At 40.1% G+C, this 26,121-nt stretch overlaps 1 protein-coding gene across 6 annotated transcripts in view; it reads left to right on the forward strand.

Moving 5' to 3' along the window:
* Nucleotides 1-26,121, forward strand: part of LOC146495854 (CAP-Gly domain-containing linker protein 4) — a 73,070-nt gene that overhangs the window by 33,760 nt on the left and 13,189 nt on the right. For 4 of the 6 annotated variants that reach the window (XM_085143606.1, XM_085143605.1, XM_085143604.1 and 1 more), the window contains 6 exons: nucleotides 8,685-8,933; nucleotides 17,017-17,152; nucleotides 17,712-17,843; nucleotides 23,794-23,889; nucleotides 25,082-25,264; nucleotides 25,382-25,516. In XM_085143606.1, coding sequence (XP_084999732.1) covers nucleotides 8,685-8,933; nucleotides 17,017-17,152; nucleotides 17,712-17,843; nucleotides 23,794-23,889; nucleotides 25,082-25,264; nucleotides 25,382-25,516 — 931 coding nt within the window. The remainder of the gene's footprint in view (nucleotides 1-8,684; nucleotides 8,934-17,016; nucleotides 17,153-17,711; nucleotides 17,844-23,793; nucleotides 23,890-25,081; nucleotides 25,265-25,381; nucleotides 25,517-26,121) is intronic. The other 2 variants (XM_085143608.1, XM_085143607.1) reach the window with 2 other exon arrangements.

The following is a 26,121-nucleotide window of genomic DNA, read 5'->3' on the forward strand; positions in this document are numbered from 1 at the left end:
ACAAGTGAAAAGGTTTATTCATGTACATTCAGGTGAAGATGGTGGGTTGTGGATGCATTTTTCGAGTAGCGCTTCCTGTGGATTCAGCTGACAAGGAGCGAGAGGACACATGGTCCAGATGTTTTTAATTTGAAATGGTTTTTTTCTCATTTCTTTTGACATGTTATTTTGACATAACATATTTAATTAGCCTTTTTTCCCTCGCTGGTAGAGGGAGGTGCCTTAGTCCCTTTGATTTAATCACCTAGCATCAGCTACCTAGCAGGAACAAATGTAATTTCTGTACAATCAGTATTCTGACTTCTACATCTTCATATTTCATAGTCAGAACTAACATATTGTCAAGAAAATCCCAACTTGGCTTAAACTTTTTTTTAGTCTGTCCCCACCTCTAAACTGAAGATGGCCACAGAGGTCAGCACACCCACCCCTCCACATCTTGGTGACTTGGGGCTCCAACATGTTTCTGCAGTAGTCTTATGCACAGCCTACAGATCGCTGTTTACTGTCACCAGGGGGCAGCGTCACAAACAACCAGTCCGAGGGCTCCTCTTGCTTGTGCTTGTCTTAGTTCTTGTGAGCCACTGAGAAGAGCAAAGCTATATTTTATAAAGAGCTGATGTGAAACGAGTATTTTAAAAAAACGTTTTCACTGCAGCCGCTATTTAAGGCTTCTCATTCTGTGGTTTTTGACCTTTGCACTTCTGGTGTTTGAGGTGAATGCCACTATGCCCTGTTTCGATTTATGTATAGCGTCATCCTTATGGACCGTGCTATTGGGTTCTGTATGCACACCTCTTTGTGCAGACAAATCCTTATTCAAACAGACACAAACTCGTTAGCACAAAACAAGCTCTGACTTTTGGTATGAACCTTGTGATGATAAAAATTCACAACCTGGAAGCTTTTTGTTTGCACACATTACCTGTTAGTGCCTTTATCTTAACTTCCACCGGGGTATTCAAAAAATCCATTTACCATTTACAATATACATCAGATTCACAAAAGGAAAAAATGGGAGAGTATCTTAATGTTCAAAAAAACTTACATCTTTCTGGAACCTGGTAAGTTTTCAAAAAAATATAAACACGTTTAATATTTTTCACATCAGGTATAAAAAATTCTATAAGAAAATGGATCAAATCAGAAACAGTTAATGATGTTAATGATAGATAATGGAAGTCATATTTCATATATAGAAATGAACCTTTGTTTTGAGACTTAAACAAGAGAAATAGAATTTAGATGAGATTTAATTTAATGTCACTGGACGACATTAGCACATTAGTTTCCTTTAGTTGTTAAAGTAAAATAAACAAGCAGTTTATTCACCCATTTTCAATCTTTTCTTAACCGACTAATTCTTTTAGCGCACCACATTGACTTAAAGCAGCCCAGTGCACCACCACCACTGTGAACTGCTCTAAAAACAGCATGCGAGTGACCCTGCTATTCACTAATGTAATCTCAGCAGACTGATTGTTGTTTCATAGCTCTCCTATTGGATTTCATTAGATTGTAGGTGGTGATGACACTGTTTTTGCCCCATGCATTTTCTCAGATGTCAGCATTCATAACTCCCGTTGAGATAGAAAATTGATTCCCACAATTTTCCCACTTTCACCTTTACAAACCTTCCTGATGCGATTCAGTCTTTGCTCTTTTTGTTTACTGCTAGACCGAATTACTGTGATTTGATGGAGATCTTTGCAGAGGAAATCTGCCTGCTCAGTTTAAAAAAATAAATGAATTAAAAAAAAAGGGACAGATCGCAATCTTTTTGGTATGAAAGTCCAGATAATTTATGAGGTTTTTTTTCTCCAATTTTAGATATTCAGTGGGGGTTTTTGTTTGTGCACATTGACATCTTCTGACTCAGCTGTCAGCTAACACCTGAGAAGGCAGCTGCTTAGACTACAGATTTCACAGACATTTTTGAATAGATTCACTACTTCGATGTCTTGTGCTTGCTCTGTTTGCTTTCGTGCCTCTCGGCTGCATCTCAGTTTCATTTAAATCTTGATTGAGGGCTTTGCTGAACAGCCCTGATCAGCTGTTATCTTGAGCGAAAGTATATACACAGCAGTGTCCCAGTAGATAATGTTTTTGGCATGAATATATGGGCTGTCATAGCGTATGGGTTTTATTCAGAATGTTATATCTGTATTGGAACTTGCAGTGTGATTATCTTTAATATTGCACATTTTTGGCTGCAGAAGTATTGAAGCTGTTTGTAAACAGGTCTAGTTCCTGGTCTTTGTAAGCACTAATTTTCCCACTGGAGGTCACCAAAGCACTGCACACCATAATTCAGTAATTTCCATTCTCAAATATGAGAGCAGAGGCTCTATAATCTTACTGAGTGAATGCAATGCTTGCAAGATATATGGACTATGTGGTTAGAAATTACCAGGCTGGCTTTTTTGAAACCCAAGAGGTTTTCTTGGTTTCTGTTTAGTCGTTATCTTGCCAAGCAAAAGTTAAAACGCCACAGAGGGAAGATTATTTTCTGTCTGCTTTATTATTTTACGGTTCATCAATGCTGCTGGCAGTTGGCTCTAGAGATATGCTGCATCGGCTTTTATAAGCTTCGATATTGCAATATTTTTTTCTTCTTGTAATCTTTATCACTATTTGAAAGGACCCGTGTGTTTGCTGTGACCCTGACGATGACGGTCCTTTTATTACGGAGGATTGAAAGGAGATAAATTGATTCTATTAATAGTTTGTGTTTTTCATTTATTTTGTTTTATTATTAGTTCTTTAGCTAGAACAGCTCAATTTACTAGCATTGTGGTTCCAGTCACAGATGTAGCAATCCAAGCAGAGATGCTCAGAACTGCCTCTCACCAGTTCCTTGTGGGGTTCACCTAAGGATTCTCTACCCAACTGAGAGATGTAATGTCTCCAGCGTCTCCTGGGTCTCGCCCGGGGCGTCCTTCTGGTGAGAGATGCCTGGAACACTTCACCTAGGAGCCGTCCAGGAGGCATCCTACTCCAAACTAGGGTAGCAGCATGTTCCCGTCCTGCAATGGGCATTCCACCCTGTGTGACTGAGAAACATGGCCTCAGATTGCGAGCTGCCAGTTCTCATCCTCGCCACTTCACACTCGATGAAGCCAACAAGAACACACCATCCACAGAAAGCAGTAACGAGATCTCGAGACCACCAAATCTGATACCCTCTCCTCCTCAGCTGCATCTAGAAATCTGTCCTAAAAAATTATGAACAGGATCAGTGACAAAGGGCAGCCCTGGTGGAGTCCAGTACCTGCTGGGAGGGGATCCAGCTTTTTGCTGGTAATGTAGACCAAGCTCACAACAGGTATACAGAGACCACTGACTTATTTTAAAATAAAGAAATCAAAAATATAATGGAGAAATAAATAAGAATTTGAAATGGAGAGATTAAAAAATAAGCATCAGTTTATTAGTCATGTATTTTTTCCCCCCCATTTTTGATTTATGCAGCTTTGATCTTCTGTAAGGCGGTGCATTCGCTGTAATGTCGTCATGTTATCATTACTCAAAATTAAAGCACAACCTGGAAAAAACACACAGAAGGTAACATTAATTTGTTACTCCCTTTAAAATGAAAAACAGTCTTATAGTTGTAATAATGAGTAATTCATCACAATCAGCCACATCCTTCAGTACTATTCTTTTTTTTCCCCGCATTGACTTTTCATGTGTTTGACAAATTGTGAAGTTCGCATTTGAAAAATGATGGTGTTGGCTGGCAGTGTGTTCGTGATATCAGAGCCAAGAAATTCAGTTTCTTTCTGAGTAAAGGTCAGGCATGGAAGTGGTTTAATTTGATATTTCTCTTCACTGGCACTGCAGAGATTAATCACAACAAACGGAGTATTGGAGCAATGGAAAGATTTTTTAAAAAGGGATGGAAAAATAAAAATGTTGCTGGCCTTTCGTGCTTCCCTTGCTACATACCTTATGGATTGAGAGCTGTAGCAACTCATCATTTCTTGCATTAGTAAAAAAAAAAGGTTCCTGTGGTGAACTGCTCACTTATTTCTCTTTCAGTTTCAGATTAAATGTGAGCTGCTGTTGCAGATCTGGGTTTTGGGTGGGTGGATTGACATGCTTCCCTGCACATTCTGAATTTCAGCATACAGCTCATGGGAAGTTCAGCTGTTAACAGTAACAGAAGGTGTTTACTTACTCAGCCTTATTTTACTTTCTCAGTAAATAAATCTTGTTTTTGTGTTGGTTCCAGGATAAACTTTGCACAAAAATTAAAGAAATTTGTGTTTAGTCGATTATTTCTTTGTTGTAAAGATGCTTCTTGGCAATAAATCTCCTACTGTTGAACAGCCTATTCACCTCAACCACAACACTTAAACACGCACAACACAGCACTCAGAAGCTACCCTGCAGCTTCACAAGTACTCTGTTTAATCTGCACTGGTCACTTCACTTTATTGTCATTGATATTTATATTTAAAAGTGCAATACTGGATTTTTCTGCTGCTCATTCCAATCTGCCCTCCCGTCATATTTCTTTTCAAGACTTTCTTATTTAATCACTAGTGTACATATATTTATATTTATAGATACATATATATTTAGTCATCTTTTCGCTTTTACCATGTCTCTCTAATATTTAGCTCCTTACTATTTTTAGATTTTATTTTATTTTATTATATTTTATTATATTTTCTCCTACTGTATCATGCTGCTGAGTGACTGCTGCTCGTCAAACACATTTCATTGCAATGTTGACCCTGTGCTAACTTGCATATGACAAATAAAACTGAACTATTCAACAGTTCCATATAATGGGGATGCTAGAGACGGGCTACGATGTTTACGTCCCAAGAAGACGACGCCACAAGGATTGGTTTCCTCACTCGGTCACACTGCGGCCTCACGGGGCTGCTGGGAGGTCAGACCTGTGTGCGCTGGTGTCGGCGACATGCACACTGGAACCTGAACATACGGCAGTTGAATCACAGGGTCAAAGTGTGGAAAAGATGTGGAGAATGCTATGCTGATTCCTGCAACAGCGGTGGAATTGCAGTTATTAGCACTTTCATGTTAGCTTAATTTTCCTATCCCAGGATTGCAACAAAGAAAAAAGTCACTTAAATGCAATGATTCACAAATCATTTGCAAGAGTGTCAAATATGTTTCAGGTATTCTGCCTGTTGTGCATAAGCATTAAATGCATCTTTCAAAGCTCTCATAATTTAACCGTAACCAATGAAGTATGGCTGTTGTGTAGTTGTGAAAGGCATTTGTCACATGTCAGTGGGTGAGTGTGTGACAGTGCTTAAAAAATGGTTCACCGTGGGAGCTTGGCATGGTATTACATTATGGTACTTAAGTGAAATACACTGGACTTGTCTAGAGGTGATTATTGGTCTGTTGATTACCCCATCAATCTAAAGTATACATGGGGAGTTGATTAGGGTTGCCCAGCTGTGTAAAAAAAGAAAGAAAGAGAGATTGTATGCTTTAAATGCACTCCTTTAAATATAGATATCGCCACTGAGCTAAGCATTTCTTTCCTGGAGCTAGTCCTGTGGCATGCTGCCTTCACTCTAGGCACATGAAGACAGATTGATTGTTTGGTACTTTAGCTCAGTGTTACAACATGAGCGCGACAGGCCTCAGCAATGAAAGGCAAGCTGGGTTTTGATATTTATCAAAGACCACTTGTATTGTTGCTGGAGGGGCTGGCAAATGCAAGTGTGCCCCAATTAATCCAGCGCCGTGGTGCTGGATGAGCTCCTCTCGTCTGTCACGCCTCCACAGCCGTATCCTCCTACCTCCGCTGACACTTAAGCTTGCTTAGTCTCTCTAAGCTCTCCCTGACTGTAGTTTCTTTACGTGACTAAATGCTCATGTTGTGCGCCTCTTGCCCTGACAACGTGAATAAGATGCGATTAGGTGCAGCATACAGAAATGATGGTGACCATTTTGGAGATGGACATAAAAAAAATAATTTTTTTAAAATAGTTTGTCTTTTGAAAGCAGTCTGTCATCAGTGATGCTTATGCTGCATTTGATTTAATTAGTATTGATCGATATTGCGAGAGCTGGCAAGCTGTCTCACTGTTGTTCTCAGCTAGTGGTGTTTTTTTTTCTGCTTTATTTCACAGTTTTTACTTTTCAACGCACAAGCCTCCTCTTTCCTCCTCCGAATGTAAACATCTAACCCGCAGGGATTAGAATTCCAGATATAAGCCTCAGTTTGTAGGTCGAGCGCTGTTGGTTCTCATTCACTGCTATAAAAACGACTGGCTAAATTCTTTCTTTACTGAGCCGTACTTAAGCATGCAATACATCCTCATTCTCAGGTACTCTGGGCCCAACTGATATTGTTGAAATAAAAAAGCACCAGTTCAAGTTCAACCAATTATTTTCTGCTCAAGTGGACTGCAAGAATTCTGTGTTTTGTCAGAAGGTTCAGCGCTTCAGTGCTCCTACCAACATGAAGTCCAGTCTTGTGCTTGCAGTTGGGCAGTTTCTAATATCATATCAGTGTTCTGGTAAGTGGGATCGGTTTATTGCACACATCTCCCAGCATTAATGAGACTGTCTGGGTCACACTGTTTGCACTTAATGGATTCATAACGCATTAGTAAGTTTACACTTTTCATTTGGGATGGAAGCTTTCACACTCGTGCGTTAAAGAAACTGGCTCTTTTATTTCCTCAGTGATATTAACTGAGGGTCCCTTTCTGCTTTAACCTCTACGTTCTTATCTGCCGGTTCAGGTAAAAGCTTCACCTGACAGCGTTGTTTCCATGCTCGGTGAGCAGTGTTGTGGTAGTTTGAGTGATTGATTTGGTTGTAGTGGGGTTACCATGTTTAGTGACTGATGTTGCTATTGCTGCATTTGTAGGTTTTGTCGTAGGCAGTCGCTGCTCTGATTTTGCTTGTTGGTTAGGGTTCAGATGTTTCTGTATGTATTATTGTTGCTGTAGCTCAGTGCTTGGTTTAGTTGCAGGTATTGCCGTGCTTTGTGACATGCCTTGTTATTGCAGTGCCCTTTGGGGGGGGCGGGCAGATGTAATTGGTAGTTTAGTTACTGCAGTGATTGGTTTAGTTGGAGACAAATGCACTGCTTCCGCCCCAACTCACTCAAAGCATATGGTTGCTCCTCCCTGAGGTTTCTTCCTTGCTTAAAAGGACTTCCTTTCCATTGTTGCCAGGTACTTGTTCATAGTCGTAGAGTGATTGTTGGGGTTTCCTCTGTATTATTGTAGAGTCTTTACCTTACAATATAAAATGCCTTGAGGCTACTGCGACTTTTGTTGTGACTTGACGCTGTCCAGTTGAATTCCTAAAAGCGCTTTTATTTATTTTTTCTATGTATAAATCCTTTCTATGTAAAATTCACACAATAAATACATCAGGAGTAGGGGTGGGGGAAAAAATAAACATGACAGTTTACTTATTTTAATTTAAGACATGTTTTATTTGAATTAAGTTTAAAACTTTTTTATTTAATGTAAAATTATATTTTGTTTTAATTTACTTTCAAATTCTTCAGTTGCTGAAGGGGCTGCATAATTTTCATAAATTTCATAGTTCAGAATAGCTATAATTGTACCAGATGGTTGTTCAGTTAAGTTGGACTAGACTGTAATACAAACCGTTCAGTTTGTCACCAATAAAACTGAAATGAGAGAAAGACTGAGTGTGAGACTTTGATATTAGAGAAAATGAATATTGATAAAGTTTACCTTTATGTACAGAATCTGAATATTGCAAAATATTTTAAAAAATTGCAATAATATTGTATCGTGCATTAAGTATTGTGATAATATCGTATTGTGGGATGTATGGTGATTCCCACCTCTAATCAGGAGCAACTTCAGCATCTTGCTCAAAGATGCTTTGGGATTGCTGGAGCTTCCAGGTATCGAACCACCCACCTTGTTTCTGTATTGTAGCTGTAGCTAGCTTTCATTGCAGGGGTTAGTATGTTTTGCTGCATGTGTTATCATTGCTATGGCAGCTTGGGCGTAGATGTAATTGGTGGTTTAGTTACTGCAGTTGCGGTGTTTGGTTTAGTTGCAGGCGTGTGATGTTGAGCTAAGAGGGTTGCAGGTGTTGCCATGACGAATTTTGCTGCAGTGTTGCTGTAGATGTCATTGTTGCTGTAATTATATGTTTGCCATATTTAGTTAAGATGCAGTGTATTTTTACTTAAAAAAATGAAAGAGTCTGTAGCAACAAAAAAGTACAGTATGGAAAAAAAATCAGTCAATCAAGTAAGACTGATTTTACCTTGGCTCATTTAAATAGAAAGTAGAAAAAAAGGACATAACATAACAGCTCAGTGAATAAATGTCTCGTATATAAAAAGAGAATGTGCTGTGAGGTGGCAAAGGTTTTCTGTATCTGTCCTTGTGCCAGTGGAGCTGAAACAGATGTCAGAGAAAGTGTTCTGCTGTGTGTTCAGTTAGTGGAGCCGAGGGTGGTCCGGATTAACAACCCCTTCTTCTTTTCTTTTTTCCTTTTTTAATTTAAAACCAATCATTTGGATGACCTCTGCAATGCAGGTGTCTTTAGTGATCTGCTTAGTTGCAGATATAATGATTTACATGACTGTCCTTTTTCGAAATCTCTGCTTAAAACATTCTCTTACCTGATTGGTAAAACATTCCTCTTATCTGTGTTGTTTTGTTTTTTCTCCTTGTGTCCGGTTAAAGAATGAAAAAGGGCAGTGTCCAGCAGACGTGGTGCCTGATCCCCTCGACATGCCTCTGGACATGGCTGATGCAGCAGCCATGGCCAAAGAGCTCCGGACTTTGCTGAGACAAGCGTTACCCAGACCCAGCTCCCCTCTGCCCCTCACCCTGAAAGCCCAGTCCCTCCCTGCTCTCTCGGATAAGGCCAGGCTACAGCTCGCCTCCATGGGAATCCGTCTAGGTGACCGTGTGATTATAGCTGCACAGAAGGTGAGTTGTGGCTCTGAGCAGTGATCTTCACTTTTATACAGCAGTGCTTTCAGTCTTACTTAAAGCTTTTTCATATCTCAGAATGGTACAATAGAGGGAAGTTTCACAGCCCTCTAATTATGACTCAGTGATTAGCTGAATTCAAATAAGTCCACACTTCTCCATTTATAGGGAGAAAGTCTAAAATGAGCTGTCTCTTAGCAGCAGCGAGTCAGTATATTTAAACAAAGCTCACTAATGCAGGGCTCTGTCTTTGCTTTTTCAGTTTTGTACTGGAATATGATACTAACTTTGGTTTAGGGGCTTCAGTCAGCCTTTTTTCTACTGAAATTGAGCGTCTCTTTAACACTTACTGTAATTTTTTTCCCTTTATTACTTTGTAAATTTGCAGGTCACCTCTTGCCAGTATTTCATATACTTTCACAAACTGAAGCAAAGTTGTAGCAGAGGTAATAGCTAGCTAGTTTGCCTGAAAATGAATACCACCAGGAAACAATTTTGAGGCCACTTGCAAGTCCACTTGGGACAGTGGAAATTAAAGCCCTTGATAAGGCTTGACAGTGGGATGCTGTTTAAAACGATACGGTGCCAGTGAAGCCTTTTGTGTGTGCTGCTATTAAATTATCAGCTCCTGCTGGTCCACAGACTGGAAACGCTGGAGTATCGATGATGCCGTGTGCTCTTTTCATCTTAATGTTGCAATAGATTTTTTACCTGCTGTTTCATTGAAGTCCAAGCTTTCTGCACATACCACAACGACACTCAAGACACTTTTTATCCTGATGGTTCTAAACACAGGACCTCTGGAGACACTTTAAGCAGAGATTAAACCATCTGCATGGTTATGCGTGAATCCTGTATACCGAGTGAGTTTCCTGTTCCACTGGAAAAGTCTGTGTTGAATGGAGTAGTATGAAGAAACTTTGAATGATATTTTGTTTAGAGTTGGGTTATGTCGTCATCTTAAAACCAGGCAAAGCAGAAGGAGCGTATTTGTGTTTGTCAGGTTGATTTTTAAATGAGAGTTTGATGTAACTGTATGCTTGCAGAGATGCTTGTTTTATTTCCTCTTTGCATCCTTTTTGTTTCACTTGGTTTTACTGTGTGTGGGGAGAGCGTCCTGAAGAGTGGAGGAGAGACAGGTGAGCCATTTCATATGGAAATAGACTGAAGGAGCTGGTAAAAAAAAAGAGTAAATTTTGAGGAACTAACAGTCACTAATTGTTTATCGATGCTCTCCTGCTGATAAAGCTTCCGTCTTTCTTTTCATGCTGGAGGCGAACAGAGTTATTATCGTTTTATATTTTAAAAGTACTTTTTATCATCTTTGTGTTGTTTTTTTTATGTTTTAAATGTAATTAATTTAATTTAAATTAATTAGTTTTTTTGAAAATTGTTAGAAAATGTTTTTGTTTTTTTTTCTGTTTTTTGTTTTTTTTTTAAATATTTGAGTGGTAGTGTTAGTCCTTTTTATTTATCATAATATGTAGGGTATTTGTTAGTTTGGGAATTTAATAGAGCGCTTTTTGAAGGAAGTGATATGCGGCATTCCAAGTCCAAAGCCTAATCGAGCAGGTTTTGCTGACAGATTTTATCATATTGACAAAGACTAAAACTGAAAAGAATATTTGCTTTATGTTTTTATTTCCTTTTAGTTTTGTGGGTTTACAATATCATTTCAGTTAGTTCTGTATTTTTCCTCCAAAATTATAGTTTGTATTATTACTTTTTTCCCCCACATCTAGTTTTAGTTAATGATGGCTATAGGGATTATGGTAAGGTTGGGCGATTTGCTCCGTAGTGCTCCATCATTTCTCCACCCCTCATAAGGTACCGTGTGTGGGTGAATGCTGAACAGCTGACGTGGTATTAAGACTATTAAATACTTGCTGCGTCTCTGCTTTTTTACCTTTAATATACGATTCAACTATGTGGTCCAGTTTTTCTTTTCCTCTGTAAAATTTCTCACTTTTCTCTCCTGCTCTCTCTACCTGTCAGTCCCACCCACAGTATTTCATGTCAAACACCTGGTAGAAAAGTTAAGGAGACCGTAACAGAGGCTACGTTCACACTGCAGGCGAAAGCGCATCAAATCCGACTTTTTTAACCCTATGCGACCCATATCCGATCATGGTATGACATTGTGAACAGCACAAATCTGATATTTTCAAATCTGATATCTGATGTTTCAGAAAGCGACTGCTGTTTGAACGGTCATGTCGCATTAAATCCGTCTTTTACGTCACTGACACAAGACAGACGCCAATTATCAGCGCCCAATAAGACATCGCGAACGCTTCCTGCCCATTCAGTGTAGATGTTAGTGAAAATGTTGGGAAGACAACGTTGGAGAAACGTGAACATTTTATTTGTACTGTATAATCTGAAGATTCTGACAGAAATCTGCAACTATCCTTTGAAGCACCGCTCCTCTCTAAAACAGCAATAAGGATCATTATTAGGCTATTTGTAAATAACAAAATTAAGGGCCAACAGTCAAACAATACTGTTTGTTCTGGGTCTAAACAGAGCGCATTGTGTGTGACGTCTTCTTTTGCGCATGCGGGCCGCTTTGAGCGTTCACACTAGAGCGCGTTTGCTGTCGCATTTTATTTGTAGTGTGAACGAGCAGACAAAAAAATCGGATTTGATCAAAAAATCGGAGCATTAAGACCTGCAGTGTGAACGTAGCCTGAGTGTCTCTGCAAATGCACAGTTACATTAAGCCTTAGCTTTAAAAAAAATCAGTCCAACAGTCAGAAATATCCTGCTATTTTATGATGGGTTGCTGTAGCCTGTCTACACACGCATTCATTTCAGAGCAGCACAGAAGTCGGGGTGTGAACCTGTGTGCGTACCCAGGCATATCTGTGTTGCTCATGTGGTTTTGCAATATGTAATTATAATGAGGCAGATTCAATTTATTATGGATCTCATAATAATCATATTAATTTAAAGCACAACTGGAGAAATTAGATTTTTAAAAATTGCCTTGACTGGCCGCTATCGCCGCTCATTTTGAAATAAACGTCTGTCAGCAGAACCCAATTGGATGGTGCTGCTTAAGTGGATACACATTAACACAATACTACCACCACCACCACCCCAGTTAGTAATGGTATTGGTTATTGGAGATTTATATGCCAATCAGAGAAAAGAACAGATTAGCCAGGCCAAGGTTATTAATATCTGTGTACCAAAGAGTTAATAACCTCCTGTCAGTAATAAATGCACATATAGAATCAGTGTTGCATTTACTAAGCAACACCTCCATCAATCCAACAGTCCAGGTCTTTGTAGCATGGATCCTGCATCACATTAGTGCCATGCACCGGTGCCGTGGTCCATTGTAGCCAAAGTTAAGAAGCTTTGGTTATATTTTCAACCAAGACAAAATAATTTCCAGTTGCTAAGCAACACCATTTGGGAATCCATCAAGCGCTCTCAGTTATGGCCATCAGATCACTCTGGCACATCATCAACATTCATCTGAGCATGTTCATCTCCGGTGTCTGGTATCAGTACTAGAAGTTTTACAAATGCATGTGCTCATGTTCTTTGTCTGTGAGTCATTCTTTTCTATTCACTGACTTTTACCCAGTCCAAGTTCACAGGCGGCAGTGTGAGCTAAACCGTACTGGCTGTTTCTTTGTAGCAGTAAGAATGTCTAATGAGTTCAACTGTAAACGTAGCAGCGCTGTAATTAAAAGCATTTATACAAAATCTGTTGACTAGTCACAGTGTAATTATACTTAGCATTTAAAAAATGCCCTGTCCTCTTTAGTTATTTTTTTTGGTCATAATTCTAACACATACTGTGTAACTATAATGCAGCTATACACAACACGCTGCATTAAGATAGAAAAGTATGGATGTTGACGTGTGGGTGTGAGGAATGACAGATATATTGTGGGAAGGCATTAATTGGCAACAAATTGTCAAAGTACAGAAAAGAAAAGAAAAAAACCATCGTCCTCATGATGGATATAAAGAATATGTGGTGAAGAGTACTGTACATGTAATGTCTAAAGGAAGAGGGGATAAAGTGCAACAAACCACCAGCAATTAATTCTTAACCAGTTAAGTAAGGCAGTATGGCAAAGATGCATGTACAGATTTGGGTCCTAAGACTTAGAGACTTAGAGCTTTTTATTGTCATTGTGCAGTTTCTTGCACAGCGAAATTGGGTAGCTGAACCACAAAGGTGCTAAAGTAAGAAGAAGAGAAATCAATATACAACGAAGGCGGAAAATAAATAAATAAATAGAATAAAATAAAAAACAGTGTATATGTATACATATGTGAGTGGAACTATATACATGGTGTATGTGTAGGAAACATTGAAACTGGGATCAAAACAATTGCACATGGGCCAAAAATATTGCACAGAACATGGAAAGACTGAGATACTGCACATAGATGATCACAGCAGTGTCAGGGTGGATGTGTTGGGGAAGTCCTTACACACTCTTAGCTTGCATTAAGAGTTCTGACAGCCCAGGGAGGGCAAGAGAGTAATGGCAAAAAAAGCTCTGAATTTCTGTATTGGTTGCCATTAGCTCTGCAGTGTTACTCATTACCAGTGTTGGGGAGTAACAGAATACATGTACCGCTGTTACGTATTTAAAATACAAAATATGAGTAACTGTATTCCGTTACAGTTACCGTTTAAAAAGGTGGTATTTAGAATACAGTTACTTTGTTGAAATAAACGGATTACACGGCGGTACTTCCTTGTTTCATATTGTGGTGGGTCAGGACTGTTTGGGTTTTGTTTGACAGCTACGTTCTGTTGTTCCAGGCGGCAGCGTTACGGTTGCCATGGTTACAAGGCAACGCTCTCTCTCTCTGCGTGTTTCCTGGGTGAGAGAGGCCTTTTTGTTGTTGTTGTGCTAAGCTAATAGGCAGAATGCTACAGGCATAGCTCTAAAGAATGTAGCATCATAGGCAGTGTAGTCCGTGCTGCAGGGAGAATGGACTGCCATACACGTTATGTGTCTGTGAGCGAGGAGGGAGAAAAAGGAAAAGTATGAGCTGTCACGGAGCAGAAACGGGAGCTGGAAGCATGTAAATATAATAATAACCACTGCAGCCAAGAAGAGTGCCTGACGAGCCCAGTTGTAAGTAAGCTATTAAGACTCGACTGTACGCTGTGTTCGTGTTTTCCTCCAAAAACAATAAGTTCCGTTGGAGCAGCCTTTCAACGCCTCTCTCTGTCTTTCGCTAGCAAAGTTGACCCAGACAACAAAGTAAAGCTAGTTTTCAGCTACGAGCCGACACAGAACCCACCGTATTAGCCAGAGGTCCCTTTACTACGGTTCGGAGCCGCGGACCTTCAGTAACAGTAATAAATCACAGCAATAGTACATTCACGTAGTTGTAAACAGCATGATAATATATTAAGTAATCCAAAGTATTCAGAATACGTTACTCTCATTGAGTAACGTAACGGAATACGTTACAGAATACATTTTGGAGCATGTAATCTGTATTCTGTAATGGAATACATTTTAAAAGTAACCTTCCCAACACTGCTCATTACCCTAATCAGTAACCTTGCAGTTTTGTAAAATAGGATTCATGGTACTGTGTTGGTTTCAGTTCTCATAGCTCTTTGGCTCCTCACAGGGAGATTCCATGGGAATTCAACATCCAAAAAGCTATTAGCACATAGCCTGACAGTGATGATGCTGTGCATAGTTGAATGTTGATTGGTTAAAAAGATGGCTTGGCTTGACCAGGTAATGCTGAAATAAAGACATATGAAACATAAAAGACCGAAAAAAGCACTAATGGTTAAAAAGGATAGTTACAGCAGTTTCAATTTGCTACAAAGAAGTCGTTTTTTCTTTTTTTGTGTACGTGTTTTCATACTCGGCTCGGTCGCGAGAACAAAGTACTAAAAAAAAAAAGCACATTTCTTTTAACATTGTACAGTCTCCCAGTGACAGCATGTGAATACGTGTGCACAGCACCTACAGACTACCAATGCAGTACCATGCTGGGCCCTTAAGCCATGTGCAATCCTTTTGAAATGGATCACACTTTTATAAGAAGGGTATTTAGCCCCATAGGTTAAATACAATTCATTTTTCTAATTGAGTTCATTGCACTGTTCAGCTCTGACAATTTGCTACATGGTGTCTCTGCTCTAAAATTAAATGAGGACCCCAGAAATCTTTCTCTTTGTGCTTTGTGTTTTAATTTGAACTCATCGGGCTGACAGCATGGGCCCAGTCCACCTTATGTGACCTAACAAAGCAGGTGAAAGACACTGAGTGCAGCGCCACGGGCACAAAATTGCCTTACTTTATGGCAGTCATAGGTAATTCAACATCACTAATACTTAACAGCTTTTCCATTTTTCTTCCCCGAAGACAATTTTTTTTGACAGTTATGGGGTCTGCTCTGTACTTCTGGAACTGCATCCATTTCTCACACAGTAGAGTATTTACTAAGTTTCTTTGTCCTCATGCTGAAAGAGTGTCGCGTGAAGACGACCGGAGTAATGAAAAATGGCAAACAGTGATGTATCTAATAGAAGGAATTAAATTGAGCTTTGTTAAATGGAATATCCTTTTTACTGCACTAAATCTCAGGAGATCTGTTTCACAAACCATCCGTGTAAGCCGTGACATTATAGCTGATGTGAGTTGCACGATTTGGAAGTTAAAACTCTTCAATTACCTCTTGCTACCTATTGCTCCTTTCAGTATTACCTCTCTGCAGACACCTAACATCCAACATGATTGAAAGTAATGAAATTTAAACAGTAATGAAATTTTTGCAGTGACACCGTTACCCTTGTACAAATAATCTAGGACTTCATGAGTAAAGTCAGTTTTATTTATATACCCCTGTACTGAATAAATGTGCCCAGTCTGTAAGGCACACGATACCCTTCATGCCAGACTTTGAAGATGTGCCCGCTTCTCATAACCCTTCCTCATTGAAGAGGGAGTAATGAGTGTGCTCAGACCTCAAACTCACTGAAAAACAAACTAGGTATTTAAAGTGGTGCTGTTGAACTTTTTTTTTTTTTTAAAAAATAAATGATGTAGGCCCCATTACATCAAAAAGATTTGTAGTCATTCTTTAAATAACTCCACTTTTATGAAAGATATCTTAAAAATTGACTCTTATTAGATTAGGGAGCACCTTTTCCACTCTAAGGGCTCATGAGTTAAAATTGTACAATTTTATTGGGCCATGGTAGAGATCATGCTGAAAAAGTTGGTGTTACTGAAGTCCTAATACTTTTATGGAAATGTGAATTTGTGAAAATAACCTGCAAGCAGCCACTGGGGGAGTTTTTCTTGAGTCAAAGACGTCTGAATTTCTTGCATTTGTCTATGCAAGTAAACCCAAGCTTTAAGGTTTCTGACATTTACCATTTAAATGGTTGCAGATGAATTAAAGTCGGTGAGTGTGGGAAGACCGTTAACATAAGTGATGTGGCTGGCTTTAGTGCCCAGTGGTATTGATGGCAGCAGTTTATTGTGTAGTGGAGAAACATTAGAACAACGAGCTCCAGCTCTTCAAACTCGTGTCTCATATTCGCAAACTCTAAGTAACTCTACCATCTGGGATTATGTAATGTGCTTCAAAATGCATAATTTCATTTCAGTTTGCTGCTGATTTTCTGTCATGACCAGCTTCTCTGTGAACACCAGATTTATGGGTCTTGGGTCTATGATAATGCAGTGGATCTGGCAGTATACTTAATCACCTGTGGGAGCTTACTGTTTTAGGACTCAAAAGTAAAAGCATTTGATTAATCGCCTCTTCTGATATTCTTAATGTGTGCACACTGATGTACACAACTAGCCACCTTCTATTGCCCCTGTTCTTCTTTTTGAAGGCTCCTACCACTGTAGTGTGTGTGTTGGATGCTTTTCTCTAAGGCCGTACCAGGAAATACTTTGTGCCAAGTTGTGTGGTTTGCTAATCAAAACTCGTATCTTATCTTTAAGCCAGTGCTCAGAGCTGGTTCCAGTTCTATTAGTGAATGTTTTGTTTCTTATTGATGTTTTCCATATTTTCTATTTGACCTCCTGTGGTACATTTACATTTATTAACACAGGTTGGAAGTCTGCGGTTCTGCGGCAGCACCGAGTTCTCCGGTGGCCTGTGGGCCGGAGTGGAGCTCGACAAACCAGAGGGGAAGAACGATGGCTCGGTAGCAGGTGTTCAGTATTTCAACTGTCGAAACAAACATGGTAGGTCACGCCTCGGTGCTTGAAAGCAAAAACAATGACAGACACAACTGCTCCCTTATTTAGATTATAAACTTGGATTACCAACTGTTTAGGCTCTAAAAGTGTAGCTTTTATGTTTTGAGCCCATATTAAATAGTGTAATGGTACAAAGCAAACTTGAATGATCAAACAAGACTTTTTTATGTGTTCTCCTGCATTCAGACATGAGCAGCAACACACTGACTGCAGTTCACATAATAACATAATCGTTTCCTGGACCTTTTAAATTGTCTGGTCAGTTTTTCCGTGGCGTCTGATCTAACCATAGGAAATAATATTTGACCTTTTGGCCAAATGTCAGTAAATTCATTCTGTTTTTAGCACTTAAAATGTATCTTGCTTTGGGTGCCTTGAAAAGCGCTATATAAATCCAATCCATTATTATTATTATTATTATTATCTTGGCACAGAAAATCTCTTTCATGCTGCCCTTTTATGTATTTAGATTATCCTCATTCTGTGTCTCGTCAGTGATGATATTCTTACTTGGTTATGCTTAGAGCCTTTTCTACTTTTATAGGAATTTTTGCTCCACTGTCCAAGATAAGCAAACCTTTGGAAAGACATAAAACCAGCACTACAAAGAAGTCTACACCCGTGCGTCCCCCTCGTCGCATCGACCTGTCTCGGATTACTTCCAAGATTAACACAGGTGAGAAACAAGCGATAAAAGTGTTGCTGCTAAATTCAGATAATCAGTGTTGGGTCTGCAGTGCGCTTGATCTTGTTTATACAACCTTCTAAATTGTAGATAGAAGTCACAGCAGTTGAATGACGTGTCTGTTGTTGTATGTCGTTCTATGGTTATATGGTTTTGTTCCTATGACTGAAGTTGTGCTCAGGTCCTGACAGACCTTCAACACTGCGACAAAGACAGTCATGGTAGCGTTGTTTTTGAAATTAAGTCTTACCTCAGGATCTCTGCCATAAAATACTCTAATAAAAAAGGCTTAAATTGATCAAAACCTGAACTACAAAGATGGGGAGTCTGACTAGCTGGGTGAGCCCTGGGGCAGCGATGTGTGTGTGAACGTTTATTAGAGCAGGTGAAAAAGATTTTACAAGGCATGCCACAGGTACTAATGCACAGTCCCCTGGATACTTTATTTCATATTAAAAAAAATCAACAGAACAGTGCTAACTTCATAGAAAACGAATATTTTCAAATGACAGCATTAGTCATTTACACAGTTCCAAATACATTATTACTGAAGCCACTGACATTTCGGAGCCCTCTTACTTTAGGGGGTTTAGGACAATTGGAACTGACTTCATTGCTACTCCATTGTTTCACTAAATGAAATGCATAATGTGTGATTTTGGTGATCATAATCTTCCTCTGTTCTATGACTAATATCATAAACATTTAAAAGTAAAATAGATTTGCTAATGGGAGTTTAATTTTTCAAAACGTAGAGGTAATAACATTCAGCAGCAGCATATTATTGCTGCTGCATTGATGCTAAGCATTTATTTTTTTAGCAGATTTTGATGTATTAAAGACTGAAGGCAAAAACTAAATTGAATTCAATAAAGGTAAAAGACTGAGGGTAGTCAAAAAAAATTGCAATCAAGTCCAACATCTCAGAGTGAAGTTTGGTTATTATAGTGTAGTTTCAGATGATGGTGCCCCTTTGTTGTGGGACCAGACGATTGCTGGTTCGTAGATGGAGCCCCTGGTTTAAATGATCCAAAAATTGAAGTGGCATTTCTGTAAAGAGAAATAAACAGGTGAGCTTTAATGTTAGTTGTATTCATGGATTGATTAGTCAGTTAAATGTATTTGAACATTATAGTTTTCATCACTTAAGAAAAGCAGAGCAGAGTAGTAATAAAGAGGCACTGTCAAGCTGTCATAGTTGCCTCCATTAATATTTTCTTGCCAAAAACAAGAAAAGCAATTTATATGTTTATTGGCTTTGCTTCTGTTTAGTCAAATGTTTACTTGTTGTTTTGTAGATTTTGTAGTGACACACTCATTCAACATCCAAAATTGATGCCCCCACTGACATGAGGACCTTTTAGCCCACTGTGGGAGAACTAACTCACCCCACAGTGTTCAGATGATGCCATCAGCTGCAGATATGACTTCAGCCTCTCTTTTGTGCTAAAAAATAGTCCTTCTTAACGTTCCTACCCAGTATGAGCCATGCCACTACATGGATGGATTTATTGCATCTGTGCTTTCATAGTAATCTTATTAATCTTATTCTGAATACTTTGAAAAATGGATTCTGAACCAGTGCCAAAAGGTTGAGGCAAAAATTGCTGACTGCTGACATAACTTGGTGCTCTCACTCTTCGGATGGTTCCTCACTGTTGACATTTGCAGTCCAGGCACTACGCCATTGTAAAAGCTGTGTCTTGGTATGGTTTTGGGTTTTGCTACTCCTGCGGCTTATAGCTGTATTGTTGTGGGTGGTGTAATACTCAGAGGTTTTGAAGGCCACTTGAACTGGACGTGATTGGAATTGCAGACCTGAGAGGCCTTTAGAATTCGGTGATTGATAGTCCAATTAAGCAGGATTTAATAACTATGGCATAGACAGGCTGGATAGGCTGGCAGCCATTCATCACAAAGTGCATGTGAGTGTTTTGTGTACCATGCAAGGCATGTGAGGCCATGTGTGTCTACAGCTTCATACAGCCCAGAGAACTAGACTAATTTATGACCACACACTTAGTTTTCAGGGCTTTGTCGAGCCACCTGTGTTACTGTCCCATTGGATCTGCAGTGCAGGCTGCTGGCTCGTGTTTATCTATAGATTGAACGGGTCTTTGTGGAACTGCCTTGTCTCGCTAACCTGGGGAGACAGACACGGCAGAATGCCAGGCTGGCCCCTCTTGGAGTGTGTCAACTGTAACTCAGGCCTCAAAGGGTGGTGAGAACATAGACAACTGCACAAAGCCACCTCCGCTTAATTCATAAAGCCTCAGTCTGTGCTGCAGTCTGCCACTTGAAGTGAATGCCACTATGTGGATGTGGAAGGGATAGATAGCTCTATCTACCAGGAGGTCCCTGCAAGCTAAAGGTCAAGTGACAAGAAATGTTTGGTATTCTGAGTTGGAATGTAGTCTCTTCTCTGCAGTTCAGAGGAAAGACACAAACTCTGTCTCTGAAGGGAGCATTTCCCAGCTCCCCCTAAATGTTAACTGAAATGGCAATCAATAAATACCAGGTTGATTTGAGATTTTTCTAATGACTTTTCAAAGAGCAATGTAAAACTTAAACACGGGCGTCCTGTTGGTGACTAGAAAGAAAAATGAGACAGTTTTATGTACCTGTTGAATCCTCATTAGAAATTAAGTGTTTATGCACAGATATTGTCTATTATAAAACAGAGTCCCTCAGATTTTTTTATAGTAAGGTTTCAGTGGTGTACTGTTTTACAGTATGCTACGTATGAAAGTTGACAGTTGACCATGTCTTTAGAGCTGCATCTCCTTTTTTTTTTTTTTTTTTTATGCATTTCTAATATGGATTAAATGCTATTTATGATACTGTAAAGGGTTTTTTGAACTAAAAATATTTTAAAAATGTGTTGTTAATGTTAGTAATATCCATGCAGTCAATTTTTAGTTTTAAAAGCCAGGGATCAGACTGTCAAGCCCGTGCCTTCGATTACTCCCTCATCCACAGTACACTGAATCCCTACTGTATGGCTCCTTATGCTCACAGGGGGCGTCGTCCCAAGTGGCTCATTTGAGCTGGGTTTGGCTGGGCCCAGGGGGGAAGCCCTGACCACCAGCCGGTCACCAACAAGCGCACCCTCCAGGTCTGACTCCCTGCTGGGGCTGGGGTGTGTTTCCCCTGCCCAAAGTATCTAGGTGTCTTTTTTTCTCCTGCATGCATGTTTATTCCTTCTGGAATCCCTAGACGAGGTTTTTCAGGTGTATCCAACTGAAAAGAGACCCCTGGACACACACAAGGACACACTAGAGGGATCATGTCTCTCAGCTGACTTAGGAATGTGTTTGTATTCCCCTATCAGAGCTGAGGGTCTGGATGGGGAGGTCTGGAAATCTCTCCTTAGGCTGCCACTGTGACCCAGGCCTTGCTAAGCAATAGAAAATAGATATGTGGACGGAGAGCGGTGTATTCATTATGATGATATTTGATACCACACCATCAAAATAACAAAGTGTTGAATAAAGAGCAGATATATTTAAAGTCAGCAAACAATATAAGAGGCTTAAAATTACAGTTTGTTGCTAAAAGGTTGTTAAAACACAATTACACGTACTTCTGCAGGAAATGCTGTTTTTCTGTTGTGTTGAATCAGTCTGAGATTGCTTTTGAAGTTCTTTGGTGTTCACTGTCATTTAGGCCTTTGTGTGCACACAAGTGCTTGTCTCAGCATGTTTGTCTGTTTTTTGTTTGTTTTTTTTTTAAATAATTTGATTGTGTGTTGCAGTAAATGAAAAGTCAGCTTCAGTATTCATGGATCATTTATACTCTGCAATGTCATGCTGTCCTGTATTTGCATTTCTTCACTTCCCTCCTCGTGCCTTATCTTTTCAGTGTAGCATTTTTGGCTCTGCCTTTAACGCAGCGCTGCACTGTGCGTCTTCACAGACTCCTCATTTAAAATTCTCCTCATTTGAAATGCTCCTTATTTCCTGTAATTTGTTAGATTTCGTAAACTGCCTTTCTAGGGCTCATATCAACAAAACCAAATCTCGGTCGACTGAAATCTTACCTACTCTTCAACCACTTGATTTACCATCGGCGAGGGTGGGTGAGGAAAAGTTCACCCTTGACTTTTTGGCCATTTGTTTGAATAAAGTGCAGTCACACTAGCAACCAGCAAACTAATTGACAGCTGGTGTCAGTTTGTTTGGAGCGGACTCAGAGTACAAGTTCAGTTCATTTAAACACTAATTAAGCAAGTTTTGGCAAGTTCACAGTTTCAACATCGCTGCCTCTTTTTTTTTTTTTTCCTCCCTTTTGCGACGGTAGATTGTTCGCTAGGGATGGGTATCGTTTAGGTTTTATCCGATACCGGTGCCAAACCGGTACTTTTGAAACGGTGCCGGTGCTTAAACGGTGCTCAAACCGGTGCTTAAAGAATGGAAAACACAAAAGTGGTCCAAAAACCTCTCATGTTCAGCTGTTTTTTTGTAAAAAGATAACAATGTTAGCCTTTTCTGCAGCTATGGGGCATATATGGTATCATTCTTGGCTGGAAGCAGTGCTTAAACAATGGAAAAAAACACAAACTTTGTCCAAAAACCTCTCATGTTTAACTGTTTTCCACTTTTTCTTTGGTCATTTTAGCCTTTTTGGCCAGGGTGAAGGGAGTATCTGCCATCAAACAAGAAGACAGCTGCATGTAGCTATGATGGTGTTTGCTAGTTCACCTTACATGCATTAATGTAATAACGTGGTTAGCCTACTCAACGTAAATTACACACGAACAACATTAAGCTACTCACGCAGAGAAGAACGGCTGCTGCTGCCATCATCATCCGTCATCATTTCTGCTACACTGGCAGGGCTAGGGGCCAGGACGCTCCTCTTCGGGTTTTTGGGGGATGTTGCTAATTCCGGGTCCGATAACAGGCAACCCACAAGCAGTAGATGTGCTCGGTGTGAGGTCTCGCAGCAAGCTATCAAATACGGCGCATTTCTCGGCTTTAAAAAAAAACACTATGCGTCGCCAGATGTTTCATCGGATTTGAGGTGTTACCTCCTTTGACAGTATCACAGTATCAGCTTAAAGCACTTGTTGCAGCTGCTGAGTTTGCATCTTTTGCTGTGAAGTACAGCCAGACTTTTGACCGCTTCGCCTTGGACATTTTTAATCTGTAGCTCTGCTCTAAAAGAACGTACGTACCTGGACCCGCCTACTATTCTCGGAAACTTAAAATGATTGGCTAGAATCTAAAGTGTATCATTCCATACCAGTTGGTGGCGGTAATGCACCTTTCAGTTGTTTGCCAACCGCCAATACAAATGTAAGGAAGAAGAAAGTGTATCACAGCTCAGGAAAAAAAGCACCGAAATAAAGCACCGAAATGTGCGCTGCTTTTCGGTCTGGTTACTACCGTTTATGTCAGAACCGGTGCCATCATGGCACTGGATACCGGTACCCATCCCTATTGTTCGCCCTGCTGCCAGAAGTAATGTGGGCTATTGATGCACCACTCTTCTCCACATGGAAGTAACACTGGCAGCCGAGAATGAGAATTTGGTTGGATAAGAGCATATCAACCGGTCGATCTTGAGACTACAGCCCCGTGTGTTTTGCACAGGGTTTGCACAAATTGACCTGACATTTGTCCATTTGGAGGGCTGCTTTACATGCAAAGAGCTCCACTGTGTTGACAAAGTTCCACCTATGTTGTTTTCAGGATAAGTGCTTTTTTTTTGGGCAATCAGGTTGCTGAGGCACGTCCTTAAACGGATACAGTGTGACACTGGTGCAGATTATTCAGTCAGATTGATGGGTTCCTTAGTTCAGCCAATTTAACCTGCCTGACTAGACAATCTTACTACAATTTCAAGCTGTCAATATGACTTTTATTTACCAACCTTGCTATCTGATGAATAATGCTCTTGTGTCTCTTTTGTGTGTGTGTGTGTGTGTGTGGGTTGAAAGGTTTGTCTCCTTCTGTTAAAAACACACCTGATAATCAAAAAAGTGCATCTGGTCCTCATCAAGACACAGAGGGCGACACCTCAATCATAAAGACAGGTACTGGAGTTATAGCTGAGCTGGCTTTAATGCACTTCCTATCTGAGAATGTAGTGTGGGAATGTATTTGAGCTTTAGCAGAAGCTGGGGGAATTGTTCAAATCCCGCTTCCTCATCTGTGTCTGTACACCTTAATACTTGAATCCAGCATCCTAATCCATCTGTGTCAGTGTCTCTTTAAACAAAGTACTGCCCCTTGTGAATTAAAGCGATGCTTTTAATAAACAATTGTGTATAATGCATAAGCAAGTGCTGCATAAATTCCTCTATACAGTGTTCTCTGTGCATGAAGCATGCACACAGAAGTGACAGAAACAACAACTGTCTTTTATTTTTGTTTTGTTTTTCTCTTTTTAAAATCTGTGCTGAGACAAACTACCCAAGGCTAACTATTGAAAACAAGTTTTGGGAAAGGCTAACAAGTTTCTCTCACATTTCTTTCCAGGTTTCAATTACTTTGTAGCTGAATCTTCCCTTCTTAAAGCATTCTGGCACTGATTTAATCAATTAGCTTCCCAGAGTCGGGCACTTAATGAACTAATGGCCTGTGAAGGTCTGTGAAAGTTAAAAGCTTAATGAGGTCCAGCGTTCAAATAGCTTCTTAAGAGCGAAATCCGGCATCCTCGTCTTCCATGTCATTCCCCAGTGTTGGGCGGGGATTAGCATGTTGCCCTTTAGTTGGAGCTTGGTAATGGTACATGCAACTGCAGAAGACTGAGCTCATTTGATGCGTGCTGCCTTAGATTGATGTGACACAGCTGCTTAGGTTTTAGGCAAAAAATAAATAAAAATAAAGTGGTAATTGCCAAGATCCTGCTGCTGTAGGCACTGTCACACTTGGAAGAATAAAATGGAAAATGAATAATAGACTGAGCTTCATTATCTCAGTGGCATTAGAGTTACTGATATAGGTCCAAATGGAGGGATGGTGGATTCATTATTAAGAGGAGAAGCAGGCATTTGGTGCCGTGTGATTTTTAGATAACAATGTAGACAGCTAATGTCCCAGCTAAGCCTAGATGCAACAGTTGATAAGCCATTTTGATATATGAGTAGCGTGTGTGTGTGGCAGTATGGCTGTCTTGGTGTGAATTAATTATTAACGTGAGCTATTGAGTTTGCTTTGGCCATTTCATTAGATTTTTTGAGGGGTTCCTTCTCTTATTTTCTTGTTTCTGCATTGCACCCACAGGCGCCCTCTCCCGCTCGCTCTCCTCTTCGTCGTCTTCACTGGACTCTCGACAGGGACCGGGCGCTCGACCCCGTCCGCTGCCCAGGCAACGGCTTCCAGCCAGGCAACGAAGGGAGCGTGTTTCCCCGAGTCCCAGAATAACACCTTCACCAGCCCTCCGCTCTTCTGCTGGCACCACTGCAGGTCTAATAATCCCATAGTACTGTATTTCATGATTTCCCATCATTAAGCAGAATCAGTCGCGTGAAATTGAGAGAAATGACCATCAAAGCTAACAAATGGTTTTCCTCTTCCTCGCAGGTTTTCGAAGCCGAACCCCCTCAGGTAGCAGCTCCCTGTGTGATGGCTCTGAGGTGCGCCTCGGGGAGAGGGTGCTGGTAGTCGGTCAGAGAACTGGTGTGGTCCAGTTCTACGGGAAAACCAACTTTGCTCCAGGTCGAACACATTTTCTCAAACAGATGTGCTCTACATAAAAGATGGGTTTAGTTTGTATTTTGTGAGATCACAGTTCAGCAAAATTATTAAAGGTAGATATAATTTAATACAACATTCATTGTTCGTCTTCTAAATTATAAACCTGTTAGTGTCATAATAAATGATGAAGCAGAGCATGATTTGCAATGTGGCTAATTTGTAAGTGACAAGTCGCTGAGCATACAGTTTCTCAGTCCAACCCATCCCTGGATGGAGGCTTCAAAGCAGGACTAACCAGTGGATGATGTTATGATCAGGCTATTATTCAGCGTTTGATGCTGGCATTTATCACATCAGCTGCAAAGCACGTTAATCACATTCTGATATTATTCGAAAAATGTCTTTCTCAGCTTATTAACTCATCAGCTTTATTCACAAATTGTAAGATGTAAATTAGTGTGAACTTTCCAGTGTAAATGATCAATGTTCTCAATCAATGTTCCTGTGGCGCGAAATACCTTCGCTGTGTCAAAGGTGATTGGCATGGCCAGGATGCGCGCAAGATGTTGTGTGGTGACACTGCCATGACGCGTTAGCTGACGCATTTTATAGAAGCCAAGTCCGCC

This window comes from Neolamprologus multifasciatus, chromosome 19, assembly GCF_963576455.1.
Source record: "Neolamprologus multifasciatus chromosome 19, fNeoMul1.2, whole genome shotgun sequence".
NCBI lineage: Eukaryota > Metazoa > Chordata > Actinopteri > Cichliformes > Cichlidae > Neolamprologus > Neolamprologus multifasciatus.